Source organism: Geotrypetes seraphini, chromosome 3 (assembly GCF_902459505.1).
Source record: "Geotrypetes seraphini chromosome 3, aGeoSer1.1, whole genome shotgun sequence".
NCBI classification, from domain to species: Eukaryota; Metazoa; Chordata; class Amphibia; order Gymnophiona; family Dermophiidae; genus Geotrypetes; species Geotrypetes seraphini.
The window spans coordinates 324,398,941-324,414,261 of NC_047086.1; the positions used below are offsets into that span (position 1 = coordinate 324,398,941).

The following is a 15,321-nucleotide window of genomic DNA, read 5'->3' on the forward strand; positions in this document are numbered from 1 at the left end:
AACCTCAGCTGTAACTACTGCGCCACCCAGTGGAGGGCAGTTTTGCAGAGGGCATCCAACTCAGAATATATGTAGAGGTCCAAGTCAATATGTCACACCAATTGGCCTTAAATATTGAAAAAGCAATCGTATGTTGGATCTCAGGTAGAATGAATCCACCATCTATATCACTTCTCCCCCCCACCCCCCCCACCCCACACACACACTTTTTACAAAACCGTAGCACAGTTTTTAGCTTCAGCTGTGGCGGTAACATCTCTAATGCTTATAGAATTCCTTTGCACGTCGGAGCTTTTACCATCGTGGCCGGCACGAAAAACCACACTATGGTTTAATAAAAAGGGGATTACTTTGGCTCTCTTTTACTAAGCTGTGGTAGCCAGGGACGCTAAATGCTCCGACACTGCTCCAACACTCAGAATTTTATGAGTGTCGGAGCAGCGTTGTAACATCTAGCACTCCAGGCCATGGTAGAAACCTCAACCGCAGCTTAGTAAAAGGGGGTGTTTGTTTGGGAAAGCAATGACCCTGGTGAATTGCTTTAAATATCTAAGGATCATCATTGACTCCAAGCTAACTTTTTAATGAACAAATTTCTTCATCAGTGAAAAAAGGTTTTAACATTCTTAGACAATTACGGTAGTAAAACAGTTATAATGAATCCACATTGATAGAATATGGAAATATGAATTATGCTAGAATCACAATAGCAGGTAAATGGCTAAGATTCTGTCATCTAAGCACATTCTTGGACAGCCCAAAAAAAAGGAGTCCAACAGGGTCTGCAGAACAACAAGCGAAGACCATCTTGTACATATTAGTCTGCAGTTTGCTTTTTGCTCTTTTCTTATTCAAGCACATTCTTACCATCTAAAAACTTGGTGGATCATGATAACATCTCCACCAATATATAAATTCTCCTTACACTTCCCCCTCCGTATTCGCGGTGGTTAGGGGCAGAGCCGGCCCTTGAATATTAAAAAATGCAAATAATATTCGGGCCAGTTCTGCCCCTAACCACCACTTCCCCCGTCTATTTTAAGCCCTGAAAGCCTCCCCCTCCTTAAGCCTTACCTGGTGGTCTAGCGGGTTTTCAGGCAGGAGCGATCTTCCCACGCTCCTGCCCCATGCAGATCGCTCACAGGAAATGGCTGCCTTGAGCTCCCGTAGTCTCTTGAGCCATTTCCTGTGAGCGATCTGCACGCGGCAAGAGCGTGGGAAGATTGCTCCTGCCCCGAAAACCCACTAGACCACTAGGTAAGGCTTAACGGGGGGGAGGGAGGGGAGCTTACAGGGCTTAAAATAACCTGACAAACGAAAAAGCATCGTTTGTTTTAAAACTGCGAATAATCAAATCCATAGATACGGAAACCGCGAATACGGAGGGGGAAGTGTACTTGTGAAAGCTTAAAATCTGCTTCTCCCTTCTTTTTTATTACTTTTTGCATTTCTAGTGATAGCCCGTGTTAATCTCAAACTAGATTATAGGTAGATAATAGAACATAAGAACATAAGAATTGCCACTGCTGGGTCAGACCAGAGGTCCATCGTGCCCAGCAGTCTGCTCACATGGCAGCCCTTAGGTTAAAGACCAGTTCCCTAACTGAGACTAGCCTTACCTGCATACGTTCTGGTTTAGCAGGAACTTGTCTAACTTTGTCTTGAATCCCTGGAGGGTGTTTTCCCCTATAACAACCTCCGGAAGAGCATTCCAGTTTTCCACCACTCTCTGGGTGAAGAAGAACTTCCATACGTTTGTACGGAATCTATCCCATTTTAACTTTAGAGAGTGCATAGAGCATTAAAATTAGCATTCTTTAAGCCACAAATAAAACTGTTACAATTAAAAATAATGGATTTTGAAAACTTTATGAAAAACAGAATAGGAAGAAATTTTTCTCAAATCAGCTGGAAGATTATTACAAAGCTTTACACCCAAATATCCAAAAGATGTATCAATTAGAGACTTCAGACAAACGTATTTAACCGATAACAGATGTGGTTCTTTTATTGTTAATCCTGTATACTGTTGCTAGACTATTGTAATTCAGTCTATTTAGGCATTAAGCAGGGTAGTCTAAAACGACTTCAGCTGATACAAAATAAGGCAGCTAAGCTTGTATTTGGGAAGCAAAAGTACGATCATGTTTCTCCTTTGTTGAGAAAGCTTCACTGGCTTCCAGTCCACTTCAGGATTCAATTTAAATGTGCATGCATTATCTTTAAGCTTCTCTATGGAATATTTGATCCTTTAGTTCCCTTATATTGGAACCTCTTCAGATCTAGTCATTTGAGGAATACACAGAGATATAAACTATCTTTCCTTTCTTTTAAGGGTATTAAGTCTATAGGAAAGCTTAGTCAATCTTTTGCCTTCAAGCTGGTAGAGATGTGGAATGGACTTCCTGACTCCATTAGACTGATAGGCCAGCTACAACAATTTCATAAAGCCCTGAAAACTCTGCTGTTTACACAACATTTAAATGGCTTAACTATAGTATCAAAGAATTGACGATAATCCAGCTTTTTTTTCTTTTATGCTCTCTTTCTTATGGGCTCTAGTCTTAATTACGTGTGAACGAGCTCCGTTGGGAGATGACCCCGGTATATAAATTGAAGACTAGATTAGACTAGACTACCACTACCTCAAGTACAAACAAATTATAAGCCCTCCAGGGACAAGGAAATACCTAGTGTACCTTAATGTAACTCAATTTGAGCTTCTACTGCAAAATGTATGAACATAATCCAGATATTAATTAAGGCTCTGACTGTCCTAAGGGCCTTTTCAGATGCATGTAACTCCCTGTCATTTATTTCCCACTATTTTTGCAGTACAGTATTGCACCTGTGAAACACACAGTACACGACACATGGCATATAGCTAAGTTGAAAAAAAATAATAAAAGATATGCCTATAGGTAAGAATTCTCTTAAAATAGAGTGAAATGGAGCCCTGCTTTTGACTTTAATTTAACATGATTCCATCAGGATAAAGGAATGATTTCAGGGGTTACAGATTACTGAGTCATATCAGACCCAGCTCTGTTTGAAAATGAAAAATAAGATGATATTTCAATAAGTGTCTTTAAAGTGTTACAAAAGAAAAAACCCTGAAGATTATTTCTGTTGCCATATTTTCTAGTCTTCTATACTTTTTAAATGCTGTAATAACACTCACTGCACCTAATAGATATCCTTTCAAAAAGTACAAAGACTGAAATTAATCAGTAATACTCTTAAAACATCTAAAATAATTTTTGATGCTCTTCCAGAGTTTTCTTGTTCCCCAAGGAAATATAATAAATTTTAGAAATAGCTGGAAAGGAAATTTGTGGGACTTTCGGAATCTCTGAGAGATATCATTTAAACATATCTTAGTGGTGAAGTGGTAATTGACTTAAGAAAATTAATCAACCTTAAATTTTGTCTCCGTGTGATATTTTCCAACACTTCCATCTTGAAATTAATGTTACCATTTTCTTTCATTAGGAGCTGATTTTGCGCTCCAAGAATTTCCAATTTTTTCTCTTGTTCAAGTGATTTTTTTTTCCCCAATTTGTCCACTTTTTGTTGCAAAGTTAATGTCTCAGTTAGTATCCCAGAGCAATAGGTAGATAACGTTTGCAATTGAGGTTATACAGGCCTGGTTCATAGACAATAACGCGGAAGACAAAGGTGCGCGCCGACAACTGAGCGCATGACGGAGGCGCGTGCCGAAGAAAAAGACTGTTTTTAGGGGGAAAAGTTAAGTTTTCAGTAAAATGTGGGGGGTTACAACCCCCCAAACCCCCCACAACGCCCCCACAACGCGGCACGATCTGTATTAAGTAAAGTGGGGGGGGTTCCCCCCCACACCCCCTGTCGTAGCCCCTAAAAACAGTCTTTTTCTTCGGCGTGCGCCTCCACGCTGCGCTCAGTTGTCTGCTCGCGCCTTTGTCCCGGCGCGCTTTTGACCTTTTGACCTGACATTAAAGCAGTTAAGATAGGCGGTGTTAGGACACCTACTGCTACCTAACGTAAGGCACTGTTTTTAGAATTCGGGCCTTCCTGATCTAAAAGTCACAGTTTGTTTGTTTTTTCAGCTGGTTTTTACACCACAAAGGTAAGCATGGTTTCCCTTTCAATCACTCCTGCAATAAACAAGGACCAAACAAGCAGTTGGCTGGCACTTATGCATGACTGAGCAATATCTGGGGACATTTTTTTTAAAGTGTATGTTTATTAAAATTTGATATCCCGCCAAAACAGTTCTCTTTGCCTATGTGTATTGCCATTGCAAAACAGGGAGTACATAGACCTCTGAATTCTATAAAATGTGCTAAAAATTGTGCATGCAAATTGGACTTGTACCCAATTTGCGGCACAATTTAATTGAATAATGAGCCAATTAGCACCAATAATTGGGATCTTAATGAGCAATTATTGGTGCCAATAAGTTGTGTGTGTAAATTTAGGCCTGGGATCCATGGCTAAATTTTACGCACGAGTCAAAAAATAGGGGACATGGAAATGGATAGGTCATGGTATGCTCCTTGGATTTACATGCATAGTTATAGAGTAAGGGGGTCTGTACCTAATTTGGACATGAGGATTTACACCATTTTTCAGTTGGTGTAAATCAGTGGTCTCAAACTCAAACCCTTCGCAGGGCCACATTTTGGATTTGTAGGTACTTGGAGGGCCTCAGAAAAAAATAGTTAATGTCTTATTAATGAAATGATAATTTTGCATGAGATAAAACTCTTTATAGTTTATAAATCTTTCCTTTTGGCTAAGTCTTAATCATAATATTGTAATTTATAGCTAAAGAGACATATGAACAAGAAACTGTTTTATTTTACTTTTGTGATTATGACAAACATACCGAGGGCCTCAAAATAGTACTTGGCGGGCCACATGTGGCCCCTGGGCCGCGAGTTTGAGACCACTGGTGTAAATAGATGTGCCTAAAATTAGCCACGGTTCCCGGGTATAAGCACTATTCTACAAACTGTGTCTAACTTTAAGCACCATTTATAGAACAGCACTTGGCATTTCTTTTCAGGTGCCATATGTAAAATCTAACTAGGTATTCCTTTGCATGCATAAGTACAGAGAAAAGTCACACTTATGTACATTAATGGTGTTCTAGAAAGGTGCCCATAAATGCTATAGTGCTCAAATGCAAGGGGATGTACAGGTGGGCGGAGCATGGGCAGGGTTCAGTGGTGTACCAAGGGCAGGGCAGTGGGTGCAGTCTGGGTTCAGGCAGCAAGGGGGGTGCAGAAAGCAGTTACAGAGCTGCAATGTACAGGCCATGGCTGTCGGCTCTGCCAGTTGCAAGCCCCAGAACAGGAAGATGACGTCAGAGGGGACGGAGACTGTCCGATCCAACAGCTCCGGCCTGTACACTGTGGCTCTGCGACTGCTTGCTGCTCCCCTGTACTGCTTGGGTTGGAGGTAATGCCCCTGGAGGAGGGAGGGTATTCTGTTCTAGGTGGCAACTAAGCTAGGTATGTTTCTGGCAGGGCTTCCCAGTAATGCATGTATCTTATGGAATTCTATAAGTTACACATGCTGTTGCTGCATTTTGGTGCCTTTCAGTTATACCAGGCCGATGGCTGCAGAGCCTAAATATATCAAACTGGGTTATATTAGTCTTCTATAATAGAATCTAGCCAGCCAGGTGCTGTTATAGAATAGGTTCATATTGTGAAACATCACAACACCTGAAAAGAGATGCCCACTGATGGAATTGCCACCATATACGTTTTAGGTTTCTCCAGCCATGCCCAGAATACATCCCTTTGAAATATGTGCATACAGGAGTTATGCACATATAAGTAACACCTCTTCTAAAATCACTACATGTGTGATGATTTATAGATCTAAATATAACCCTTTTTTTTTTTTTAGCCTGTAACCCTTATAAACCCACCTTCATAATGTTGCACTTCAATATTATAATTGCACAGATAAAAATAAATTCAATTCATGAATCAAAATGCTGTTCCAAGATTTAAGAAATTTGAGCTTAACAGTTACAAATTACCTCTTAGCTTGCTCAGCGCCTCTCAACTGTAAACATGTGTTTTTTCTTCCAGGCTATGTATATGTTTTATGCTCTGGCAATCGTCTGTGACGACTTCTTTGTCCCATCCTTGGAAAAGATCTGTGAAGTAAGTATCTGGCTTTACAAGGTTAGCGGGCACTCGTTAAAGTATCAGTTCAGCAGTGATTTTATAGCCAGTGACTAAATTTGAGCTGTAGGCTTTAGGACTTCCTGTGGAGCTTTGATTCAAAGTATATCATGGTAAAAGGCAATGTTTTTAAGAAGAAATAATAGCATTGGGGTACATAGTAATTTCAGGTGTTTCCAGAGGGGTAACCATGTTGTTCTGTAACAGCTAAACAGGCATAAAGGCTGGTAGCACCTTGTCAATTAACAAATGTACTGAGGCATGATTTCTGAGAACAAGAATCCACTTTGTTAGATGTGTGAATGGAAGAGGTGGGTGTATATATGAAGATGGAAGAGATGACGGTAGGAGGAGAATACAAAATAACATTGCATGGAAAGGAAGTGATCATTTCTTTATAGTTAGCCAAAGCTAATCAACACCTGTAATGGGGAAGAGAAATCGTTGATTTATTTTTATTTAAAATACTTGTACCTTACCCGAAACCAAGCAGCTTAGAATAAAACACACAAAAGAATATCACACAAGAGACAAAACTGTCACAAAAGCTTATCTCTTACAAAACCTGCCCAGAAATTATACTGTTGGTAATCTACCTTTCAAAACATACAGATAACATGTCTGAGAGTGGCTGTAGAATCTGTCTGTCCAAGCCTAAAAGATTGCATAACAGAAAATGCCTGTATAAATAGATAAGGCTTCAGGAATTTCTTAAATTTTTGCAATTAAGTGCAAAAACGAATATATCCAGGCAAACTATTGTACAAAAGTGGTCCAGCAATAAAGCATACAGCTCCATTACATTGATACATATTATAAATTTATTTAAATGTCTTTATCATATCTCCCGTCTCTTTTCTTTCTTTCACCATATATGCAGCATATATAATATAATATAATAAATGAAAATGAAAATGGGAAATTAATTCAAATAAAGAGAGATTTTCATGGTGCGGCATGCCATTACACCCCTTACAGTGAAGCAATTAAGAAGCTGTTTTGCACACTCTCCTATATTCGGAACTTTGGTGTGAGTGTATAAAAAAAACAAGTTCATAGGTGACAGCTCTGTGAATACAGTGGATGTTTAAGCACCTTCGGTCATTAGCAAAGTCTTTGGGTCCAGGATTGAGTAATTTGTGTTGAATTCAGCGCTGTACATTTTGACATTTATAGACGGTCCCTGTTCAGAAGAGTGTACAGTCTAACTTGGACAGACAGACATGACATACAGGGTTAGGGATGCAGAATCCAATGTGAGAGGAGTTAGGAGTCGAAAGCACTTTCGAAGAGGTGGGCTTTTAACTGGGCCTTGAACACTGCCAGAGACGGTGCCTGCCATAGGGATTCGGGCAGCTTGTTCCAAGCATACGGTACAGCAAGGTAGAAGGGACAGAGTCTGGAATTGGCAGTTGAAGAGAAGGGCACCGATAGGAGGGACTGGATCACCTTTTCAAGAATAAGTTTTCACACACATCTGCAGATATGTGTACCCTTCATTGTCCCTGAATTATCCCAACTATCTCCTCCAATGGAAACATTCTTGGCTACCTCAGAGCTACCAGTGATTTCTGATGGAAACTTCAAATGAGTCCTGGCTTTCCAACACTTCCCCCCCCCCCCCCCAGTTCATGTTGGTACCTGCAAGGGGTATTTCACATGCAAGAAACAAAACTACATATCCCATAGTGCACTAGGTCACTGCAACTAGAAGAAACAGAAAGAACCTAGGACAATACCAGACTTTACAGACTACGGCACAGAAATATCAAAGAAGAGACAAGTTAATCTAATCATGTATTTTTTAATGAGAATAACTTATGGGCAGACTGGATGGACCATTCAGGTCTTTATCTGCCGTCATTTAATATGTTACTAGGTTACTAGCTGAGCCAAATGTTCGGCTGGCGGGGATGCTTAAGCCCCATCAGCCAAAGAGATTCACCGTTGGAGCCTGAAGCCATGCAGTCTGAACAACAGAAAGTTAGCAAACAGTTCATGCTGGCATCGGAAGCTACAGGAGCTGCTTGTTTTCTTGTTCCTCAGGCAACATAGCCCCGGCCTCGAGCAGAGAATGCCTTCGATTGGTAGGGCTTGAGCATCCCAACTAGCAAAGTTATGATGGAGGGCAGCAAGGGAGGAACTGATTGGTTCCTCCATTTCAACCCTGGGCAACCCCCAAAATCAAGTTCTGGCAAGACCCCTGGTTTATTTAATACTCCTGCTCATTTTGCAAAGTTGGCTCTTTTGGAATCCCAGCATCAGTTTTCTTAAAATGTAGATATTAAATACTCCCTTATTGTACTAAGAGAATCTGTGCAATTTGTGATATCTATTAAAGGACCTACAAACTGAACTATCCCACCCTACAAAGATTCTAGTTTTCTCTAGGACTAGCACAGCTACTCGAGTCCTCTCTCATTCTAATTCCAGTTTATCATATATCAAGTATGGTATGTTAGGATAAAATATGAAACTGGTATCAAATATACAAAGCGCATGCTAGAGACAAATTGAGCAAGATACTCTCTTGCCATTCAGCGCTCATTAACCTTGGTGCACCTTCCAATTTCACATGCAACGTAGTACCAACTTCAATAAAATATTTTCAAGCCTTTGCAGGGAGGGGCTTAAGGGGCCCTAATTGGCATAGACAGCTAAGGTCCCTCCCATAGGAGGGTTCTTAGGTGCATGGGCCAATCAGAGCATTAGGCCTTCCCCAGTGCATCCCAGGACATACCGGGAAGACCTGCCATTATAAAGAGGCTCCCGCCACAAGGAGTTTTTTTTTTTAACTTTCCTCTACTGGGGCAGCAACACTGCAGAAAGGCATTGTGACTAGCCAGCATGGGTCCTTGAACATCTACATCTGCATATGCTTAAGACTTGCCAGTTTCTGCCCCCTCTGAAACAGGAAATTTGGAGATGGTAGGAGCTGGCAGGTCTTGAGCATGGTCAGAAAGGGAGAGACTGGACACCTTCAGGTGTCGAGGAGAGAGATGCTGAATATTGGGAGTTGGGGGGGTTGAGAGGCAGGTAAGGATGCCATGAGGAGAGACTATGAAATGGTTGGCACTCACATAGCTAGCTGAGGAAAGATAGGACTGCCTGTTCTACATTCCTGTCAGCCTGCTTGGCTATGTGGGCATCAGCACTGAATATGGCTAGAGTTACCAGACTTCCGGTTTTCTCCGGATATGACCTCCGGGTTTTGAAAAGCTTTCGATGTCGGGACAGCATCTGTGAATGCGCGGATGCAATGCAGTGACATCACATGCACACACACAATGTCAGCGTATCGCATGCTCACATCATCACATCGCATGCGTGGATGCCGTCCCAAAGCACAAACAGGTTAAGGGGTGGGGCTGGGGACGGGGCAGAACTAAGCAGGCCTGGGGGAGTGGCCATGGGTCCGAATTTTCCTTCAGGAAAATCTGATAACCCTAAATATGGCCGCCGCTCACATAATTACTGGCTCCCCCCTCCAATATAATGTTATGGACCTGATTATTTTCTCAATCCTGAAATAAAATGTGACAGAGGAACCTGAATCACTGTATGTGTGCTTTAACTTCTGCATGAATCGTTAGTCCTGGGGCAGTAATGGGTTATTCACTTCTCATGTTCTTCTTTGCAGCGCTTGCATCTCAGTGAAGATGTGGCAGGGGCAACTTTCATGGCAGCTGGGAGTTCTGCTCCAGAACTGTTTACATCTATAATAGGTAACTATATATATATATTTTTTTAAAAACTTAGAACCCTTACTTGATTAAACCTTATTGAGCTGGCCATCTGGCAATATTCTACAGCCCTTAATGGTTAGTTCTGCTGAATATTGGCTGTGAATGCCAGGGACAGTCCAGGGGCAAAGCCAGAACTTAATTAGTTAGCAGCAATATTCAGTCCACTATCTGACTATTTTAGAATTTATATATCACTTATAGCCTAAGTGGTTTACATTCAGGTACTCAAATATTTTTCCCTATATGTCCCGGTGGGCCCACACTCTATCTAATGTACCTGGGGCAATGGGGAATTAAGTGACTTGCCCAGGGTCACAAGGAACAGTGTGGGATTTGAACCCACAACCTCAGGGTGCTGAGGCTGCAGCCACACACTCCCACCTAAGTAAGTAGATAAGGCTAGGACAGCAAAAAGGCTATCCTAACTTTATCCAATGAGACAAACAATCGCCAGTTTGAACATAAGCAGTGCCTCTGCTGGATCAGACCATAGGTCCATCGTGCCCAGCAGTCCGCTCACGCAGCGACCCATGAGGTCCAGGACCTGTATAGTTATCCTCTATCTATACCCCTCTATCAGCCAGTGCCTGATTAACATTTGGCGGGCAGCACATACCTGGATATTCAATACTGGGTGCCAAATATGACCCAGCATTGAATACCCAGGGTTAATTCAGCCCACAGCTGCAAGCGGCATGAAAACTGCAGACTACTTTAAAGTCTTGAAAGTACACATATGGTAAAATTCTCTGTGCCAAATTATACGCTTGCCCCTCCAATATTGAGTGTATTGTTTAAACACTGATCGCTGTTGGCTAAATGGTTGATTTAAATGAGGACCGTACACCGTGACACAATTCCATCAAAGCTGTAGCAGCACCAACTCACCACTAGGGCACACAAATTATCCCTTGATACTCAGTGCCAGGCACTGAGACTGAATATTGGCAGTGTTGTTAAAAGTATTAGGTCAAAGTATTTAAGTAAAGGTAAAGATAAATGCATATTTTGATACTTAAGTAAAAGTAAGAAGTAAAATTAAACCAAAAGTATAATTATAACCAACAACCACTCGGACATCACCAACAAAGTCTCACATAATATTGAAAGAATCCAAATCTGGGCAACTACCAACAAACTAAAATTAAACACAACTAAAACCAAACGGCACCAACAAGGGGTGTCCAACATTTTGGCTTCACTGGGCCGCATTGGCCGAAAAAAATGTTTCTGGGGCCGCACAAACTTTCAAACATTGCAGCAAGACGCAGGAGGGAGCCGGCAAGATGGTAAACACCCGGGGGCAGCAGAGGAAAACACTGCATCGCTCTCGACCGGGGCCGCACATAATACTTCACAGGGCCGCAGGTTGGACACCCCTGCTGTAGAAGAATCCTCCAAAATCCTAGGTTGCATATTAGACTCCACACTTACCATGGAACCCCAAATCTCCAGTCTCCAAAGAAATCCCTCTATACCTTGAGACAACTAAGATTAATCAGACCATACTTTCTCCCACACTACTTTGTCTTAATTGTACAACTGATGATACTACCACAACTGGACTACTTCAACTCCATCTACATGGGAATCAACACCACTCTAATCCACAAAATGCAACTCATCCAAAACACTGCTGTTAGACTAATCTTCAACCTGAGAAAATATGACTCGATTACAGCCTTCACCAGGCAACTGCACTTACTACCCATCTCATCACGAATAACCTTCAAAACTTCATGCATCATTCAACGTATACTTTACGGAAACTCCGCAGCTCCTCTCATCCAGCTCTTCTCCAAGGCATGGTCTACTTCCCGCAGAACCCTCAACAGAATACTTCTAAATCTCCCTTCCACAAAAAAATCTTCAATACAAACTTGTTTTCCACTCCATGCTCACATTCCTAAGTATAAAAACTTGGAATGACCTTACTGAAATGACCAGAACAGAACCTAACCACACCATATTTTGGAAGAAACTGAAAACTCATCACCTGTATCCTCTCCTTCCCCCTCCACCCCTCTCCCTACCCGCCTCCTACCCACCTCTTCTATTCTCCCTCCCCTCCCCCCTTCTCCTTCCTCGCCCCTCTCTATAAGTCACCTTGAGCCTACCTAGGTATGAGCGACGCAGAAATAGAAGATTAGAATTAAAAATTTACTCAAGTAAAAATAGTAATTGCCTAATATAATACTTTTTGATTAAAAAGTAAAAGTGCCACAACTACAATGTCTGCTCATCAAGAATTGGTACCAGCTTCAGCTTCATCTCCGCTTTAAAGTGAATCAACTCATCTAACCAGTTCAAACACAGGCAACTCCACTGTTCTTTTAGGCTACATTCATTGAGCAGTAAAATTTAAGTTGAAATGATCTACTGTTTGCTTGACAAGGTTTGCAATAACAAATCCTGTTCCCAGTTTCGTTGTTTCATTTGGTTTACTGAGGAATTGTCATTTAAATCTCCCACGTATACTTTTTACTTTTAATTGCAAGCATCAAATGTAACTAGGTAAAAGTAGTAAAAATTGACAAAATGTTATCCTGCATTTCTTTACAAGTAAATGTATCAAAACTTTTACTTAAGTAACTATACAATATGGAATATTGGGGATATAATTCTGGGTGGCCTAGCTGCCCAAAGTTTATGCAGGCCTGGCAGATATTCAGCCTGGAACTGCATAAGAGTTATGCGGCTCTGGCTGAATATCGGGCTGTATTTTCTGAGCACTGTCATCAATCAAACTATAATATAATTTTGTTATGAGTGTGAAGATTGGAGCTGAAAAATTCTATGTAGCTTTCTAAAAATTTTATAACATTTTCAGGATTGAGTGATTGAATATCGGGCTTGCCACAGCCCCCTCACTTCTGCCCTTTCCAGTGTCTCTCTAAGCTGCTGTAACCTTGTGGTACTACACATTGACCTCCCCCCCCCTTCCACTCCACCACCAGCGAGAGACATTGGAGGAGGAGCAAGTGGGGAGTATTTCGGAGAGGAGAGAGGGGAGTGGTATATGGCCATGGGCTGGGGAGAGATACCGTGGGGGGTGGAAATAATTTTAAAATGCTTATGCGGGTCCCAGCCTGATATTCAGCCAGGGCTCACATAAGCTAAGCAAATTAATTTAGGACAGTTTTTGAGCTGTTGTAAATTCACCCACTTAGCTTATGCAGATCTTGGCTGAATAGCACTGGCACCCACATCAGCCCTGGCTCCTCCCCAGTAACTCCCCTGACCAGACCACTTTTTTGGGAGGTCTAAGTCAAAACTCCTGCCAAGTCCCTCTCACATTTCACAAGCACATTCCACTTGTCCCAATTCCGAACCTCTTCCTACCTTGGACCCTATATTCATCTTTGGAACTTACTAAAAGCATGGCTTGGTGATCCAATAGCAAGGAGCAGGAGTGGTAGCCATCTACTCCCACTCTATCTGGCACCAAATTCAAAATGGTGCCACTGCCCATACGCCGAGAGGTTGGATAGGCTGGGGCTCTTCTCTCTGGAAAAAAGGAGGCTCAGGGGAGATATGATAGAGACCTTCAGGATCATGAGGGGCATAGAGAGGGTGGATAGGGACAGATTCTTCAGGCTGAAAGGGAAAACAGGTACGAGGGGGCATTTGGAGAAACTGAAGGGAGATAGGTTCAAAACAAATGCAAGGAAGTTTTTTTTTCACCCAAAGGGTCGTGGACACCTGGAATGCGCTACCGGAGGAAGTGATCAGGCAGAGTACGGTACAGGGATTCAAACAGGGATTGGACGGATTCCTGAGGGATAAAGAGATCGTGGAATACTGAGAGAGGTGCTGGGATGTAACACAGGTATAGAAAGCTAACCAGGAAATAAGTATAGAAACCCAACCAGGTCGTGCATGTGCAAGACCGGAGGGTTAGAACTTCGATGGGAAGATAGGACTCAATGGGAAACCAAGGTGGCAAGGGGGCCCCTTCTAGTGATTCAGACAGGTCGTGACCTGTTTGGGCCACCGCGGGAGCGGACTGCTGGGCAGGATGGACCTATGGTCTGACCCGGTGGAGGCACTGCTTATGTTCTTATGTTCTTATGATAGTCTCAGCCTTTAATTGCACTGAGCGGGTCGTGGGGTGATATTCAGCGGCGCTTATCTGAATATCCCCTGTAACTACTGTGGCACTCCTTGGTTAGTGCTGGGGCAGTCCAAAGGGCGAAGTCAGGAGTCATGTGGGCACTAGTGATATTCAGGGCCTGTGCCAACATAGTTTACCAGGCAAATAGGACTTATTAAATAGGAGTTGGAACTTTCCCCAGTTAGCTATGCAGCTACTGCACTGACTGTGGGTTACACCTAGGGTTGATAGATTTTACATTGGTAAAATACGGACCACTAGACCTGCCCCCAGGACCGCTCATCCTCACCCCGTTAAAGCCCCAGTCCTGCCCCGCCCATGCTGCTTGCTCTGGTTGGGCAGGAGGGCGTCCACAGATGCGCGGATGCGACGCAATGACAATCACGCGCACATGTGCGTGATGTCATCGCACGCGTGGATGCCCTCTTGCCCGACACAATTTCGGGGGAAGCTTTTCAAAACCCAGACAAAGTGCCGAGTTTTGAAAAGCTGTCCAGACCCCCGGACGTGTCCAGGGAAATCCGGACATCTGTCAATTCTAGCTATACCTGTATAATGTCTGCGCATTGCCAAAGACCTGGGTATTCAGGGCCATTGCCTGGAAATGGCCCAGCACTGAATACCTAGTCCAGGGATGTCCAACCTGCGGCCCCGTGAAGTATTTTGTGCGGCCCCAGTTGAGGGCGATGCAGTGTTTTCCTCTGCTGCCTCCAGGTGTTTACCATCTTGCCTGCTCCCTCCTCTGTCTTGCTGCAGTGTTTGCGCGTTTGTGCGGCCCCAGAAAAAGTTTTTTTGGCCAATGTGGCCCAGGGAAGCCAAAAGGTTGGACACCCCTGACCTAGTCCATTTTATCTGACGGCAATCAGCATTTTAAAAAATGCTGACTTCTGCCGGCTGTTTATTGATCTGCCAGTTGTTAGTTACCTGGACTCTAAGACTTATATAAATGCTTGACTAAATAATTTTCTTAAACAAAATTTGTTTCTAATATATGTTTGTGGCCTGTGAGGGACTCGAGAGACAGATGAATAAACTGTCCTGTTATATCTGTAACTTTGGATAATGACTACTCTGACTTGTAAATTTTTATCCGTGACTTTCCTTTCCAGGGGTTTTTATTACAAAAGGAGATGTGGGAATTGGAACCATAGTCGGATCTGCTGTATTCAACATTCTCTGTATAATTGGGGTCTGCGGGCTCTTTGCAGGGCAGGTAAGAACAGAATTTCAAAATCAAACACTTGGAAAACTGTACCTGAGCTTCCATATTATCTCAGCG

General features: G+C 42.6%; 1 protein-coding gene across 1 annotated transcript in view; it reads left to right on the forward strand.

Annotated features, from left to right (window-relative positions):
* Positions 1-15,321, forward strand: part of SLC24A3 (solute carrier family 24 member 3) — a 560,288-nt gene that overhangs the window by 381,891 nt on the left and 163,076 nt on the right. The window contains exons 4-6 of the mRNA XM_033939286.1: positions 6,087-6,161; positions 9,823-9,907; positions 15,152-15,255. Of these exons, the coding sequence (XP_033795177.1) occupies positions 6,087-6,161; positions 9,823-9,907; positions 15,152-15,255 (264 nt within the window). The remainder of the gene's footprint in view (positions 1-6,086; positions 6,162-9,822; positions 9,908-15,151; positions 15,256-15,321) is intronic.